General features: G+C 40.8%; 1 protein-coding gene and 1 long non-coding RNA gene across 4 annotated transcripts in view; one reads left to right on the top strand and one right to left on the bottom strand.

Annotated features, from left to right (window-relative positions):
* Nucleotides 1-12,923, bottom strand: part of LOC140480054 (rho GTPase-activating protein 29-like) — a 127,379-nt gene extending 114,456 nt beyond the window's left edge. Inside the window, exons 1-2 of one of the 2 annotated variants that reach the window (XM_072574618.1) lie at nt 12,736-12,923; nt 10,187-10,531 (exon numbers count right to left, since the gene is read on the bottom strand). In XM_072574618.1, coding sequence (XP_072430719.1) covers nt 10,187-10,442 — 256 coding nt within the window. In that variant the 5' untranslated portion in view covers nt 10,443-10,531; nt 12,736-12,923. Of the gene's footprint in view, nt 1-9,732; nt 9,830-10,186; nt 10,532-12,735 lie in introns of those variants that run through there. The other variant, XM_072574620.1, reaches the window with a different exon arrangement.
* Nucleotides 12,451-17,784, top strand: part of LOC140480057 (uncharacterized) — a 33,751-nt gene continuing 28,417 nt past the window's right edge. For both annotated transcript variants that reach the window (XR_011961184.1, XR_011961183.1), the window contains exon 1: nt 12,451-12,748. This is a non-coding gene — a long non-coding RNA (uncharacterized lncRNA). The remainder of the gene's footprint in view (nt 12,749-17,784) is intronic.

Raw genomic sequence — 17,784 nt, 5'->3', positions numbered from 1 at the left:
AGGCGAGATTGATAAACTGCACCATGCAAAGCAAAGACCAATTCATCAAAACTCTAATGCAGCAAAAAAAACCCAATGAGCAAAGCCTCTAAGATCAGTACCCAGATCTACCTAGTCCCAGAATAACAGCTTCTGATTCTGCCAAGCTGTCAGCAAATACTAAATGCACACTAAACAATGAACTTCATGTTCTGAGACCCCTGTCAAAAGAGGAAAATTGACATCAACAGCTCAATCTTTGCATTATGAAGTTCTACCTTGTTGCTTTTACAAGTACTAGCATGGAAAAGCAAAAACTATTAACACAAATGCATTAAGGTAGGAACCACTATTTGAGAAGGTACTGCACATATCCCCAGAAATGCAAAAGCTATGTTGCAAAGGTCAGAAATGATACTTTTGTGTCAGTCAAGGCTCAAATGGCAGCATTCTTGCTCTGAATTGCAAGTTTCCAGGCTCAAGTTCTACAATTAGGCAAGAACTTTCAAATGTTGATTGAGAGCAGATGTTCATAGGTAAAGGGACAGCTAGAAAATGGGAAGCCTTCAAAAATGAGAGAACAAGAATCCAGACACAGTATATTCCTGTTAGGTGTAGGCAATGCTGGATGACTAGAGAAATAGAGTTTTTTGATGTAAACATAGGAGATATAGTTAGTAAGTTTGCAGATAACACCAAAATTGGAGGTGTAGTGGACAGCAAAGAAGGTTACCTCAGAGTACAATGGGATCTTGATCAGATAGGCCAATGGACCAAAGACTGGCAGATGGAGTTTAATTTAACTAAATGTGAGGTGCTGCATTTTGGAAAGGCAAATCAGGGTAGGACTTACCCATTTAATGACAAGATCCTGGAATACGTTGCTGATCAAAGAGACCTTGGAGTGCAGGTTTATAGTTCCTTAAAAGTAGAGTTACAGGTAGACAAGATAGAGAAGGCATTTGGTATGCTTTCCTTTACTGTTCAATGCATTCAGTGTAGGGGTTAGGAGAAAATGTTGCAGCTGTACAGGACATTGGTTAGGCCACTTTTGGAATATTTTGTGTAATTCTGGTCTCCTTCCTATATGAAGGATGTTGGAAAACTTGAAAGGGTTCAGAAAAGTCTTACAAGAATGCTGCCAAGTTTGGAGGGTTTGAGCTATAAGGAGTGGCTGAATAGGCTGGGGCCATTTCCCTGGAGCATTGCAGGCTGAGGGATGATCTTAGAGGTTTATAAAATTATGAGGGGCATGGGTAGAGTTAATAGACAAGGTCTTTTCCTTGGGGTGGGAATAGTTCAGAACAAACGGCATAGGTTTAGACTGAAAGGGAAAAGATTGAAAAGGGCAACTTTTTCACATATTGGATGGTGCATGTGTGGAATGAGCTGCTAGAGGAAGAAGTGGTGGAGGCTGGTACCATGACAACATTTAAAAGGCATCTGGATGGGTATATGAATAGGAAGGGTTTAGAGCAGGGGTGGGGAACCTGCAGCCTTCTAGGCCATTGTGTGTGGCCTTTTGAATGAATCCAAATTTTGCAACATGCACGAAAAATGCTTTCTTGCTTTTCAACCACTTATTGCTGCGAATCTACATTCTTCTACTTAACCAAAATCAAGATGCCTTTCAGGTCACAAATGACAGATACCCATCTAGAGGATCAGCTAGAACTGCAGACCTCCATGCTGCAACCAAATATTCAAATGCTTTCCTACAAAAAGCAGTCACAACAAAGTCATTAAAAGGTTAGTTAACTTTAGAATTAACATTTATTTCTTTTTTTTAGTTAGTACATAGTAGTTAGACATTTACAAAATAATGTGAATTTTGAAGAATATATATCAGGATTCCTGATGAAGGGCTCTGGCCCAAAACGTTGATTCTCCTGCTCCTCAGATGCTGCCTGACCTGCAGCAACTCACTATGCTGTACATCTCTACAACTATGACTTTATAACTGAAAGATCATAGTTAACACCCCAGTACAGAACAAGGGAAGCACTGTCTGATGTGCCATCTTTCAGATGACACATCAACTCATCTGTCAGCTTGGACACTACAACAGACTGCATGGTATTATTTCAAAGAAGGAACGCTAATTGCTGATATCCTGGCCACTATTTCTCTCACAATCAAAATCACAAATACAGACTCTCTGATTATTACCACATTGCTGTTTGCGAGGGGGTTTATTGTGTGCATACTGGGTAGCACATTTCTTCTTTGGCAGTCTTCAAGGTTGCAGATAACTTGCTTCCACTTATGGTTGGGTTTTGAGGCGGCTACATTGTCTAATCTGGAGCCAAAGAGTCTGCTACAGGTGGGGCAGATTATGTTTGATAAGGCAGGTGTGTGGGACCTTCTGGATTGTTCTCGGCCTCCATGTGCTCCACCCTATAAATCTCAAAGTGGTTGGCAACTTCACAGGTGTTTCTTCTCTAGTTTGTGCATTCCAGGGCAAGAGATTCTTGTGTGCCAGAGGGGATGTTGCATATGTTTAGGGAGGCTTTCAGGGTGTTCTTATACCATTTCCTCTGCCTTCCTAGTGATTGCTAACCATGTGGAGCTTGGACAGCAGTTGGGTTTTGGGAGTCCTGTATTTGGCATTTGGACAACAGGCCTGCTCATCGCAACTGGTGGTGTGTAACAAAAGTGTCTCTATATGATGGAGTGTGGCCTGGGGGAGGATGCTCAGATTGGTACACCCTGCCAATGGATTTGCAGGATTTTACAAAGGCAGTGTTGGGCATAATCTTCCAGGGATTGAGTTATACGCTATAGATGTCCATATTTCTGATGCATACAGGAGAGTGAGGACCATGGCTGCTCTGCACACTCATCTTGGTGCTGGGTTCGAGATCTCATACTTTGTGCACTCTGCTCTTCAGGCATCCGAAGGCTGCCCTGGTCCACTGGAATTAATGTTGGATTTCATCATCAATGTCTGCTCATAGTGAGAGGAGATTCCCAAGACATGGGGAAAGATCCACATTATCCAGGGCCTTGGTTAGGGGTCAGTTTTGAGTGGTAGGAGCAGGTTGGTAGAGAATCTTTGTTTTCCAAATGTTTAGTCTGAGGCCCATTCTCCCATACATCTGCATGAAAGCTATGGTAGTTTGTATCTTGGCCCCTTGAGGCTGTGTATGTGCAGGTGACGTCTGCATACTGCAGCTCGATGATAAGTTCGGGTGATCTTTGGGTTGAACAGTTTCCCTTATCCAAAGGTTAGCGTTACTCCGGCAAGGGGCTTCATGGAGCTGGGAATGGAGTGTTGTGGCAAGAAAGATAGAGAAGAGAATTTGTAATGACACAGCCCTATCTGATCCCAGTCTGCTCTCATAATTGGTCCATGAGGATCCACTGGGGGGCAGTTTTGCGTGGTATGACCAGGTTGGCAGAAAGAAATCGGTTTTCTGCAAGTTTAGTCTGAGGTCCATTCTCCCACGTGCCTCAGTGAAAGCTACAATGACTTGTAGCTTGGTCTCTTGAGGCTGTTTCCATGTCATCATGAAGCAGGTAGAATGGTGACAAATTTCTGCATGCAGTTGGATTTGAGGAGAATATTCTACAATACCTCATGGCTGACAGATTTAAAAACCTTTGAGAGACCAAAGGCCAAATACAGAACTTAGTACTAGTCCCTGCACTTTTTTTGGATTTATCACACACTGAAAAATGTGGATGATCAAATGTATTTGGTATTACATTCTCTTTTTCAAAAGGTAAAGAAATCCCAGTAACCCTAATAAAATTAGACTCCTCTCAGTGTTCCAAACCATTTCCAAATTCTTTCGTACAGCAGAAACCCATGCCTAGGAGCCTGTTACTCATACTCCAGAAGTCACTTTCCACACAAAAAAAATGAATTGGTCAATGTGCAAAGCAAAACTATACAATATGTGAAGTTATTCATGATTTAATTCTGAGAAACAATCCATTAGCCATATCTGATAATTCAGAAAGACACTTCACAATCGAATGTTGGAAAGCTCTTGTGATGCCCATGTCAATAGAAAAAGGGCTTTTTAAAAAATGAACAGACTAGACACAAAGCAAGTAGCAGGCTCTAGACAGAATGAAACACTTTTCTAGGCAAAAGAACAAGGCAAATATAATGCTTGAATTGAGATCAATGATCCATTGCAGTAGGTCAGTTTTTAAATCCAATCTTGTAGATCAATAGCTGAAAATGTGTTGCTGGAAAAGTGCAGCAGGTCAGGCAGCATCCAAGGAGCAGGAGAATCGACGTTTCAGGCATGAGCCCTTCTTCAGGAAGAAGGGCTCATGCCCGAAACGTCGATTGTCCTGCTCCTTTGATGCTGCCTGACCTGCTGCGCTTTTCCAGCAACACATTTTCAGCTCTGATCTCCAGCATCTGCAGTCCTCACTTTCTCCTTGTAGATCAATATCCAACATTAATCACCACATTATGTAATTCCCATCAATCCTTTTGCTCTGCTTTACTCAATTGGAAAAAAAGCAGGTTGCAATGCAATGAAACTTTGTCACACTAAGAAACTGAAGAAGTACACGAGATTAATAATCAGAAAGCTGAGTCACAGAACAGAGCAGTTTCTAAAACAGAAATTGCTGCAAAACCTCAGGTCTGGCAACATTTGTGGACAAAAAGCAGAGTTAACATTTAGGTCCAATGACTCTTCTTTAGAAGTTCTTCAGTCATTGAACCCAACATATTCACTCCGCTTTCTCTCCACAGATGCTGCCAGACCTGTTGAAGTTTTCCAGCAATTTCTGGTTTTGATTTCCAGTATCCAGTTTTCTGATTTTTTTTAACGTTAACACAAAGCAGTTTCATTGTCCGATTTCTGAAGAAAATTCATAACAAATTCGAAATGTTAACTCAGTTTCTTTCTTCATAGATGCTGCCAGACCTGATTAGTTGCTTCAGCATTGTGTTTGTTTCACGCTCACCCATCCCACATTGAGAATACCACTGACGAGAGAGAAAAGAAAGAGGGAGAAAGAATTCCAAAAGATATAAAATGCAAAAAGCAATTAAATCAGGAAAGAGATAGATATCAGTTGAGTTATAAATAAAGGTAATTCAGTTTAGTTGTATTCCTTCAATTTAAATTGTTTATAGATCACAAGTTGTTCAAGACTCAGGCAATACAGGTAATAAAAACACAAAATATAAGTCAAGTTTTCAAACTACTTCATTTTATCTTTATCCTTCTTCAAGCAGCTACCTACAATTTTAACACAATCACTGCTTTACCAAAGCTACATATATTTCTATTTTTAGCACAATGTACTCCCACTCCCAAATGCAGACCCCACCCCCACAAATTGAATTCCTCACATTCATATTTATGTCTTCTTGTCCTAAATCCCTCAACCAAAGATAATTTGTTTTCTCAGGATTTTCAATTATCCAAAGCTCAGATCTAGATGAGCTTCTGAAGCAATTGTTCACAAGATTAGCATCAGTAACTTAAACAGTATTTCTGTCTACAACAGTATGGTAATTTAACTATTTTGTGGCCTAAGATCAATTGATTTTAACTTAGAAACATGAAATGTACGCCTCAATTAGTCACTGTTACAGGGCTCCTATGTTCTACAAATTGAATACTTACTGATCACGAACTTTTATGAGAGTACAGAAGCAGAGGGATCTCGAGATTCACATGCATGATTCTCTGAAGGTGGCTAGGCAAGTTGCAACAATTAAGAAAGTTTATAGGATCCTTGGGTTTACAAATAGAAGCATAGAGTATTAAAGCAAGGAATTTATACTATACCTCTATAAATCATTGGTCAGACCACATGTTGAGTATTGCGTTCTGTTCTGGTCACTTTATTAAGGAAAGATGTTAAAGCCTTGGGGAGAGTGCAACTGTCATTTACTAGAATGATACCTAGAATGAGGATTTTAGATACAAGGAAAGACTGGAGAAATTGGACTTATGCCCCTTAGAGCAGAGAAGATTAAGAGGTGACCTTATTGTGATGTTCAAAGTTGTAAACAAATTTGACAGGGCAGAGAAAGATATCCTGTTTCCACCAGTTGGTATTTCAAAACTATCAGCAAGAGAGTTAGGAGCGAGATGACGAGAAACTTATTTTCACTGGGATTTGAAATGCGCTGCCTGGGAGACTGGTGGAGGCGGATTTCATGAGACCTCAAAAGAGGTCTGCTTGTATGTTTGCAAGTGATTAATTCAGAGGGCTACAGAGATAGGGCTGAAGATCTGGGCCAGCTAGGTAGCTCTTTTTGGAGTTGGCATGGATCAAATGGGTGAAGTGGCCTCAATCTGTAATGTAAAAGTTCTATGATTCTAATTCACAGGTATCTGATTGGAAAAAGAAAAGCTGTACTGGCTTCTGGCAATATACCTAGTGGGTATGATATCAGAATTATAACCCAGAGATCATGGGTTCAACTTCCACCATGACAAATTGTGACATTAAATTTTCCGGCAATGTGCAAGCTAGTAAGAGGGAGAAAACCCCCCCACAAACCACAGTTCCTATGTCCCAATTACAACGGTTTCTCATCTAATACAATGGCAGGAACACCATAAAAGACATCAACACTTGACAACCCACCAACACCTTATCAGACAAACTTAGGATGGACTATATATATTCCTCAGATGGTGACAGCTAGCAAAGGGGATATAGCTTTAAATTGAGGGGTAATAGATATAGGACAAATGCCAGAGGTAGGTTCTTTCCTCAGAGAGTAATAAAAGCACGTAATGCCCCTCCTGCAACAGGAGCCGATCCACCAACTTTAAGACCATTTAAATGGTCATTGGATAAATACATGAATGGTAATGGAATAGCATAGGTTAGATGGGCTTCAGATCGGTTTCACAGGTCGGCGCAACAGAGGTCCTAAGGGCCTGTATTGCACTGTATTGTTCTATGTTCTATATGGCTTTGTAGATTCAACATAAAAGCAATATCTTCTTTCACAAATCAATATCTAGCTTGAGTTGGAGGAGCAAGGGAAAGATGGAAAGCGACCGAGGGGCCTTCAAAGATAAATTATAAGATCATTATATTACTGAATTGCTTGGGTGACACATTGCCATCTTGCATTTTTCTACTGTCAGAACGAAGTGGCATTGCTCTAATAAAAAGAAAACAAATGTACAAATCATTGCTTTCAATAATTTTGGCCATTGAGTCTCCAGTAAGTAATACGGAAAGAATACACATAGCTACTTCACAATGACTTTTAAATTATAAGTGATCTATCTGTGACCAGAAGAAATAATGGTTCTTCTTCCTGGTAGAAGAAGGGGACCAATGACACAATGGTGGGAGCATGTTATACTAAATGGGATAATGAAATACGAATTTGGCTAGGCTGATTTTGATTTCCAGAAGACACTTTACGAGCTACCTCACAACAGGTCAACTCATAAGACAAGAGACCATGGTTTTGGAGGACATATATTGGTGTGGGTAGAGAATTGGAAGACGTGAGGACTGAGAATTGGCTAACGGACAGGAAACAGTGAATGGGGATAAAAAGCTCTTCTTCAGATTGGCGACCAGTAACCAGTTCTACAGGGGTCAGTGGTAGGACTGTACTGTTTACATGTATGTTAATGACTTGGAGGAAGGAAGCAAATATATCGTAATCAAATTTGCAGACAACATATAAATAACGTGGAATGGCAAGTTGCGAGAGGCTTACAGAGAGATACTGATATTTTAGGTAAGAGGGCAAAAGTTGGCAAGTGGAGTGTATTGTAGGAAAACGTGAAGTTGGGGCACCACGGTGGCACAGCTGTTAGCACTCCTGCCTCACAGCCTCAGGCACCCAGGTTTGACTCCAGCCTTGGGTGACTGACTTGCGTGGGTTTCTGCCAGATGCTATGGTTTCTGCCAGCAGCCCAAAGGTATGCTGTTGGATGGATTGGCCTTGCCAAATTGTCCCGTGGTGTCCAGAGATGCGCAGGCTAAATGGATTAGTTACGGAAAATGCGAGGTTACAAGGATATGGAGGGTCTGAGTGACAGCAGACTCATTGGGCCAAATGGCTTCTTTCTGGTGTTGGGATTCTATGATGCTAATTTTAGAAGGGAGAATAAGAGAACAGAGTATTATTTGAACAAGGAAAAGCTGTAGAAATCTGCAACACAAAGTGACTTGTGGACACGTGTGCATAAAATACAACAAGCTAGCACCAAGATGCTGCAGGTAATCAGGATGGCTAAAGGAATTTTGGACATGATTTTCATAAAGTTGGAGTACAAAAGTATGGGAGTCTTACTGCAATTATACAACATGCCAGTGAGACCACATCTGGAGTGCTGTGATTAGTTTTTGTCCCCATAGTTAGGAAAGATATTTCATTTTTGGCAGTGGAGAGAAGGCTCATTGGGATGACTGTCTGTATGGAGGGATCATCTTATCAGCAAAAGCTAAACAGATTGGGAGTCTACTCATTAGAGTTGAGAAGAATGAGAGGTGATCTCATTGAAACATATAGGAGTCTTAAGGGGTTTGACTGGGTAAAATGTGAGGAGGATGTTAATATCAGTATAAAGATTGACAGGAGAAAGAATTTCTTCTCTCAGAGTGCTGAGTGTCCTTGGAGCACCTTGTCAGAGAGCGCTGTGGTGACAGAATGCTTGTGTATATTTAAGGCTGCAATAGATAGATTATTCATCAGCAGGGGAATCAAGGCTTATGGTGAAAAGACAGGATTCTGTAATATCAGATCCCATTGAATGGCAGAACAGAATAAAGGAGCCAAACAGTCAACTCCTTTTCCTTATGTAGTAGGATCAACAAGTTAAAAGACAAACTTACATTTCAGTTTCAGATCTCATTATTCCTATTCTTTTTATATTACAGAATTGTTTGTACCAATGTGTACTTTTCTCGTATCAAGGAGCAAGTTACACAGCTAAGTAACAGTAAATAAAACAACCATTTAAGTTATTGCTTTGTAGATCTACTTTATTTCAACAGTGTACTGAAAGCTCCCTCGTCCATAGTCTGTCACCCATGCAAGGTAAATTCTTACTTCTTATCACAATCCGGAAATTTGAAGTTATGCATCTATACTGAATAAAGCAGCCAAAATTTAATTTGCTGAGTTAATACAATCAGGATCCAAAATTTGGGGATGATGCAACAGGTTTACTTTTGAGAACTAACATTAATCTTAAAATCTCTGCACCAAAATTCAATTAATGTAAGCTTATTTTTCACCCACAGTTCCAGGGCATGTATGCACTCATACACAGGGGTCATAAAAATACTATATAACTGTCACTCTCATCGACAGGCTGATTGGGATCTCAACAACTCACTTTAAGAAACAAGTGTAAACTTCTTAAAGTCACCGAATATCCCTGCAATAATGTTTGAGAGTTCTCAACATTTGCTTTTACAATCTATTATCCAAATTGTTCGATAAAGAAATTCCCCAGGCTTCTTCAGAAACAAAAAAAAGAGATAAATCCCTCCACTTTACTCAATTAAGTACAAAGATATCCAAGAATACTACTATCTATCATTCTTAAGGCACATATTATCCTGATGTGACACACAGTCAGTTCTGCTATAACACAGTAGTCCCGTTCTCATGCAATACCATGTTATAAGAAAATATTGTAATAGCAGCACCATTCAAACTAATGGTCCAGAATCGCATTATAATCAATACACACGTTAAAACTTTGCGCTTTAGGAACAGTGTCCCAATTTGTCGATCGTGTCATTGCATATTTGTGTTAATTTGCATTATAGCAGAACAACCTGTATATTAAGAAGACAATGAGCATCTCTTCAATTCTGCTGGAACTTCCTACGCAACAGCAATCACCACAGCGACAGTGGTTGATTAAGGCAGCCCAGCACCGTCTTCTTAGGGTGACAAGAAACAAAAATATAAATTCAAGTCTTTCAACAAAATCCACACCTCAAGAATGGCAGTTAAATCTTTGTTTCCAAGTTTATTATACATTCCTAAACAACTTATCTACTGTTAATGGCTATTATCACTCAGGAGAAAGATGAAGGCACATTGTATAATAACACCAACTGTTGATACTTAACCAAAAAGGATTCCCTGTACAAGGAAATACAAACTTAATGGCACTCATCTTTTATTTAGCCTTTAGGCAGAATCAAAACCTGCAAAAATTTATCACTGACATTATTTTGATTTCAAGCTCCCAACTAAGGGTTAAGAATTAAGTAAATGACACACCTTCTGAATGAAAGGCTTCTTTCAAATGCTCTAGTACATCTGCAAACTTCCTGACATCATTCACCAACTGCATTATGTATTCTGGATCCACAACTGGACTGTCATAACAATCCGAGTTTGAGCTGATGCTGCTGACCGATCCACTTTTAGTACTTCGGCCCATACTCAAGTTTCCTGAGCTGGGCAAGGCAAAGAAATTTGAACTGGAGAAACGGGCAAAACCACGTTTATTGCTTCCAACAGTCTGCCGCAACATCCCAGCCGCTGCACTGCTCACAAATTCTTTAGGGCAATCTGTAGTTGGTGCTAAAAGACCATTTACAAAACGGTTTAGGATGATGAGTCCTGCAACAAAATTAGAATACAAAAGTTTTAGTCAATATATGCAAGCTAACATCAATAATGTTGCTTTTCTCTAACAGAACACTAAAAAATTCTTCCCAACATTAATATAAATACAATACAGCAGAGGATCAGGCCCTTTGTCTCACTAAGCCGGCACCATTCATAATGTTTACTTGTGACATCTTGCCTTTATGTACTGACGTTCCCATCCATTCTGGGCTGTGGTCTGGTTGGGTCATTGTAGAGGATTCTTATAATCTGTAATATAAATGCTGTTAATATGATAATGTATCTGAGCAACCTTAATTCATTGATATTTTTGAAGTGTTATGGAATAGAGAACAAAACTATTATGCGGTATTTTCATTGTGACATTTGACATTGTTCCAGTCTGTAAATGGGACTTGTGGAAAGTGCCTCAATGCTAACTACTCCTGAGTGTTGCTGATATTAGACTGGAGAGGACACCATTCAACTCTAACTTCCAGATTTTTACTTGTAGAGTTCAAATTCCACCATCTGCCCTGGTGGGATTCAAATCCAAGTGCCCAGAACATTACCTGGGTCTATGGATTAATAATCTAGCAATTATGCCACTAAGCAGTTGCCTTTCCTCAATGGTTCAATGATTTTCTAAGTTACCAAGGCTTTACCATTTGTCTACATTATTAATCGGCAACACATTAGAGTATCTTCCAAGTTACAATTATAGGTTTGCAGCAGACTGACACTTCAAATGTCATAATGAAAACAATGCATTGTAGTTTTGTTCTCTATTTCACATACTTCAAAAATGTCACTGAAGTAGGGTTATTCAGATAGATTACCATATTAACAAAATTTATATATCTGATTATAAAAAACACATTACAATGAATCAACTCAGGCATTGCCCAGAGTGGATGGGAACATCAATACATGAAGGCGAGATGTCAAGGTCAAAAAAAATTACATACTCATTAAAATTGAAGCACTAATTGGCACAAATGGGGCAAACATATACTCCAATAAACTATATCTCTAGCCGTTTTATTTTTCTAATTTGATAACTCAAAACATCAATACCACAACTTGTGTCGTAAGACTTTCCTGTTTACAACTGAGAACAGCAGGACGTTTCGGTTTCAGTCCCCCCCCCCCCCCCCCATCACCCTCCCTAGTTATTTTACAGGTATTTCACTACAAGTTTGAATACTATTTAGCAATGAATAGTACAGAAGGATAATAGAAGAAAAATCAACGCGGATTCACCGACATCGATCGATCGTCTTCGATAGTGACACTAAACAAAAGTCGAAAAACTACGTTCACAAACACTCGAAAACAAAGTATTGTTTTTTTTCCAATGCAGCACTTACACTCAAAAAAAACCCAATGAGGACGTGTTGGTTGTAAAGCTAATTCATTTGAAAAATAAAGAAACAGATCCACTGCTGATAACCCTTGCGAGGTGCGGCGCTCTCTTATCTGGCACTGAATGTCTCGCATTCCTTTGGGTTAAACAACTCCGCACCCACTCACCCACCAGACCCAGGCTCTCTTGCCCAACCTCAGGGGGGGTGTGACTACACCCGCCCCCCCCCCCCCTTTCACCCTACCGACCCCTCCCTTCAAGTCCCTATCAGAGACTTCCCCAAAGGGTTGTTGTTGTAGAATTGTCTTGTTTAAAGCAGCGACTGCGAACACAGACAGCACTGGGCAACGTGCAGCCGGTTTGCATTCAGGGGTTGAGTGGGACGAAAAGAGGGAACCCTGCAAGTAGGGGGGGGGGGGGGGGGGGGGTTGTCCGCCCATAGCAGGAGACCCCGCCAGGGTTGGTGGGAGGAGGGGAAAGAGATCGGGTGGGGGAACCCACCCAATAAGTTTGGGGGAGGGGTGGTGGAAGGCATCAAAAGCCCGCCGCGAGCCTGACCTGAAGGGGTGCGCGCGCCACTTATCGCAGCGCGAGCCCAGGAACCCGAGTAACGGTCACCGTTTAAACGGGCAGACAGGCACCATCGGAGAGCGCTCCCTACCCCACTCGAGAGAAATCGGACTCAATTTCAAATCAATGCCGATTTTGTGGGGTTTTTTTTGGGTGGTTGGGGAACGGGCTCTCGCTTTTTACTGTTTTTGTTCTGGCGATGAAAAGTAAACATTTTCTCTTTTTTTTTAACCCGCAATCGAAGGGCTCCAGCAGTCAGGAGAAATCAGAGCGAACTTACCCGCCTTACGAAGGTACCGTCAGATTTCTTTAATCGCCTTACGATCATTGTGTTTTGATTTTTTAAAACGCTTCGCCTGCCCAAGGCTGGCGACACACTGAAAGGCAGGCTGTTGATGCTTCTCTCGGGGCGCTGCTACTATGTCGGCGCTCGGTGTGAAAAGCCCATCCGTCAACCCGTTTACCTTCACACTTGGCCGCTGCCCGCCCCCAAACCCACGTGGGCCGCAATGCCTGGCCTCCGATTGGCTGGGTATTTACAATGTCCCGCCCACCACCCGCGGATCCCCCGCCCACCACCCGCGGATCCACCACCCGCGGATCCCCCGCCCTTTATCCCGATTGCACCTTCCCCCCCCCCCCCCCCCCGCCACCCTCTTACCCCCCTCTCCCACCCCTACACCCTCTGGAATCTGTAGCAACAGGTGAAACCTCAGAAGGGTTACGGATCAAGTTGCATTGGTAGGGTCAGGGGCATGCCGGGGGTCGCATTTTGATTTTGACCTTTCAGTGCAACGTCGTGAATGTTTTCACGTCTGACCGGAGGTATTCGGTCAAGCTGCAACCGTTTACAAAAACTGCTCTTCAACATAGACACAGTGTCTCATCCACTGCAATTAAGTAGCTTGTTCTCTCTCTTCTCCCCCACCTTCCCCCTTCAGTTCTACATTTACGACTTAGAAGTGCAGTCGCGATCCAAGATTTGGCCGTTGATTTCCACCAGGAACAAATAATATTGAGACTGGACCTTCACATTTCACCCCAAAATGTTAATCTTAATGCTATTAATTACGGTGTTGACTTTCTGTTCCGAAAATGTGATAATTTGTCATTTACACTTCTATAACAAATAACACAATGGTATTGCTGAGGTATTTGGGCCTGAGAACTGTCATGCCGTTTGTTGAACGTGGGAAGAGGGTTAAACGAGACAAAATATTTGCTGGGCAACTCTTGAAAACACATTGGCAGCTATTCAAGACCGACTTTAATGAAGGTCTGTTAAGTGCTGATGCCACCCCCTTGTCCTTAACTGAAGCGTTTCATAGGACAAACCGAAAAAACTGTAGAATATCTTAATACAACATGTAAAACAGATCGCTTGAAAAAAATGTTTTCTTCTGTTAGTCAATGATAATTGCACATGTTTTATTGTAATGTGGGGATTACTAACATACATCATTTTTCCACAACATTTTTCTTTACTTCTATTCGCCTATTAGATTTCTGAAATGAATTATCAACGTTTAGCTCATTTGTTAAACCAATACAGCATTCCATCTGTGCTGAAATGTAAGATGAAATCTATGCGTAAACCGCATACCTGAGGTAGGCAATGCACACAAGCTACAGAACACTAAATTACTGTTCTGCAAGATGACAAGAATGTGAAGGCCCTTTGATACGTTTATGGTTTAACGAGGAAGAAAAAGATGCGTTCTTAAGATATTTTCACACTTTTACAAACATATGAATAGCTTATTCATAATATTTTATTTTCAAAGATTCAGAAAATTCATGTCACTGGAAGATATTTTCCCCACGCCCACTCTCAGACAGTAATCTTGTAAATAGCAATGAATTATGACTTTATTTAGAAAAAAGCAAAATTATTGATATATTAAACATCTAATAACATCTAATAAAAGCTTATAAAGGTTGAGAGTGTGTTGTAAGCTTGTAACATGCCAAGAAAGGAGGCTAGAAGATGCAAAGACAAGTTTTAGTGTTCCATATTGATAGTTATTTCAGGGTTAACTACACCTCCAAATATCGTTGCAATATTGAGGGCCGAAGGGCCTGTACTGCACTGTAACGCTCGATAGCATTTTAAAACAATGCAGTATATAATCCTATTTAGTTGTATTTATTTTTAATTGTTTTGCTTTCAGTAGCAAGCTTACTGTTGCCTTTCCTTAAAAAATCTTGCTTTGAAATTGTCACAGAGTCATAGAATTTTACAGTCCTGAAGGAGACCATTTGACTAATCATGTCTGTACCAGCTCTCAAAACAGCTACCCAGCTCATTCCGTTCTACTGCTGTAGCCCTCGAAATTCATCACATTCAAATGAAAACTTTTGACCAGTTCTTTTAAAATCTCATATGGAAACTGCCTTCATCAATTTCCCAAAGCGTTCCAAATCATAACAATCAAGTAAAGAAGTTTCTCCTCATCTCACTCCTGGCCCTCCTGCTGACAATCTTGAAATTGTGACCCCTTGTTACTGACATACCAACTAGTGAAATCGGAATGTCCTTCTTTGCGTTGTCAAACTTGTTCATAATCTTGAACACCTCAATAAGGTCACCTCTTAATCTTCTCCAAGGAGGATAAGTCCAATCTTTCCTTGTATCTAAAATCCCTCATTCCTGGTATTATTTGTGTAACTTTCCTTTGCACTCTGTCTCTCTCTCTCTCCAAAACTTAAAATTCTTCCTCAAATAAAGGCACCCAGAACTGAATACAATACTCCAAATGTGGTCTGACCACTGATTTGTATAGGTGAAACATCACTTCCTTTCTTTTTGAACCTAGAGCTCTATTTATAAACCCAACGATCCCATAAGCCTGGCTGTTTCAACTTGCCTGGCTAGGAAGTTATGCACGTGAACCCTAAGGAGCCTCTGCTCCTGTACTTTCCTCAAGTTGTACCATGGAGCCTGCATTGTCTCTATATGTTTCTTCCACCAAAATTCATTACCTCACATATTTCTGTATAGAATTTTGTTTGCCAGAAATTTGGGTCAACTTGTCAATGTTCCACTGAAGTCACTCAACATCATCCTCACAATTCTCCCTAAAGTTGTATCATCTGCAAATTTAGAGATTTTTCCCTCAATACCCATTTCTAAATCATTTCTAAAAATCAGGAAAAAAAAGGTCCCAACAATCTCTGGGTAACATCACTTTCAACTCCAATCTGAGAAATGCCTATCTATAATACCCTCTGTTTCCTATCTTTTAGCCAACTTCTAATCCACGCTACCAAGGACACATCAACCTCAAACATTTCAAATTTGCTAACCAATCTGCCATACCACACCGCATCAATGCTTTCTAAAAGTCCAAATATTTGACTTCCACAGCACTATACTAACTCATTGCCTGTATCACTGCATCAAAGAATTTAATCAAATTTATCAGACATGATCTGCCCTTAAAGTCATGTTGACTGTCTAGTATTAACCTACTTTTTTCTAAGTATATATTTACCTTATCCCATATTATGGTCTCAAAGAGTCACCATGAGGCTAGCTTGTTCCTCCACAGATTTTTATCTTATTGATTTCAAATTTCACCATCTGCAATTGGAAGCTGGGTTTCACCATTGGGCCCATGTCCCCAAAACACTGGCCAAGATTTTGGATTGCTAGTCCAATAACATTACAACTATGCCACCGCATATTATCTTGGTTGAATTTTCTTAATTTGTGTAGTTCTTCTGCAAATGTGCCTTTTTTTTCAGCATGATGCTAGACCAAACTTATGCATGTGTCATCATAACTCGGAAAGAATTTTAAAGAGAACAATATATCCCGTATGATTGGTCTAGATATGGAAAATAAAAGTGGAAAATGCTGAATATAGTCTGCAAGTTAGCCAGTGTGTACATCTGTATTTAACCCAGTCTCTCTCCTTAGATGCTCCCCAACTAGTTGACTATTCCTACATTTTCTGTTTTTATTTCAGCATCTGTAGTATTTTGCTTTTGTCTGTATTTTAGGAATAGGTTCAAATCTAGCTCAGACAGATAGGCTGATTGGAATATATGCAAATTTCATTTGTGTTGTCTCAATCTAGTCCCAATTAGGTTTCAGCACAGAATGATCCTTTATTGCAAAACAAACCGTACGTGTCAAACTTTGAAAAATAGCACACTGTTATATTTGGTGGTGTTCTGAGGTTATGACACACTGATGCAATAGAAGAAAGTAACCCTATGATAACTGAGATGAGTGTGCTTTCTGCTGAATTAGTTATCTGAAGTGAGAAATGCTGTATCTGTTCACTAACATCACTTGCCTTAAAGAACACAAATTTGCCTCAACAAAAGCTGTATATGATTCTTCATACATTGTACACAGATTATGGACTTAAATTGTACAATTCAGGTTTAATTTAGAATTGCATTATTAAACACTTCACCATATAGGTTTACTTGCTATATGATGTCACATGACACAAGGGATAACTTGCATTCATGAATTACCATGCTGTTCCAACTTAAAACATTTGTACAAAAATTGTATGGTATCTATATCCTGCAAATCTTATATGTGCACACAACCTGTGCAAAGCCCTTATTTCTAGATTTCAGAATTTTATATCAGCTATTTCATTTAAATTCCTGTGTACATTTAGAAACATCGTCATTTCCACCACCTCCAAACAGACCCCACCACCAAGGATATATTTCCCTTCCCTCCCCGTTCCGGAAAGACCACTCCCTCGTTAGATCCATATCCCCCACCAACCCAACCTCCACTCCCGGCACCTTCCCCTGCAACCACAAGAAATGCAAAACTTGCCCCCACACCTCCTCCCTCACTTTTCTCCAAGGCCCCAAGGGATCCTTCCATATCCATCACAAATTCACCTGCACCTCCACACACATCATTTACTGCATCCGCTGCACCCGATGTGGCCTCTTCTACATTGGGAGACAGGCCGCCTACTTGCAGAATGTTTCAGAGAACACCTCTGGGACACCCGCACCAACCAACCCAACCGCCCCGTGCCTGAACATTTTAACTCCACCAAGGATATGCAGGTCCTTGGCCTCCTCCATCGCCAGACCATGGCAACATGTTGCCTGGAGGAAGAGCGCCTCATCTTCCGTCTAGGAACCCTCCAACCACAAAGGACGAATGCAGATTTCTCCAGCTTCCACATTTTCCCCTCCCCCCCACCTTATCTCAGTCCCAACCCTCGGACTCAGCACCGCCTTCTTGACCTGCAATCTTTTTCCCGACCTCTCAACCCCCACCCCCTCTCCGGCCTATCACCCTCACCTTCCACCTATCGCATTCCCAACACCCCTCCCCCAA

Source organism: Chiloscyllium punctatum, chromosome 7, assembly GCF_047496795.1.
Source record: "Chiloscyllium punctatum isolate Juve2018m chromosome 7, sChiPun1.3, whole genome shotgun sequence".
NCBI classification, from domain to species: Eukaryota; Metazoa; Chordata; class Chondrichthyes; order Orectolobiformes; family Hemiscylliidae; genus Chiloscyllium; species Chiloscyllium punctatum.
The sequence above is the reverse complement of the archived record's forward strand: the minus strand, read 5'-3'. Positions and strand labels throughout refer to the sequence as shown.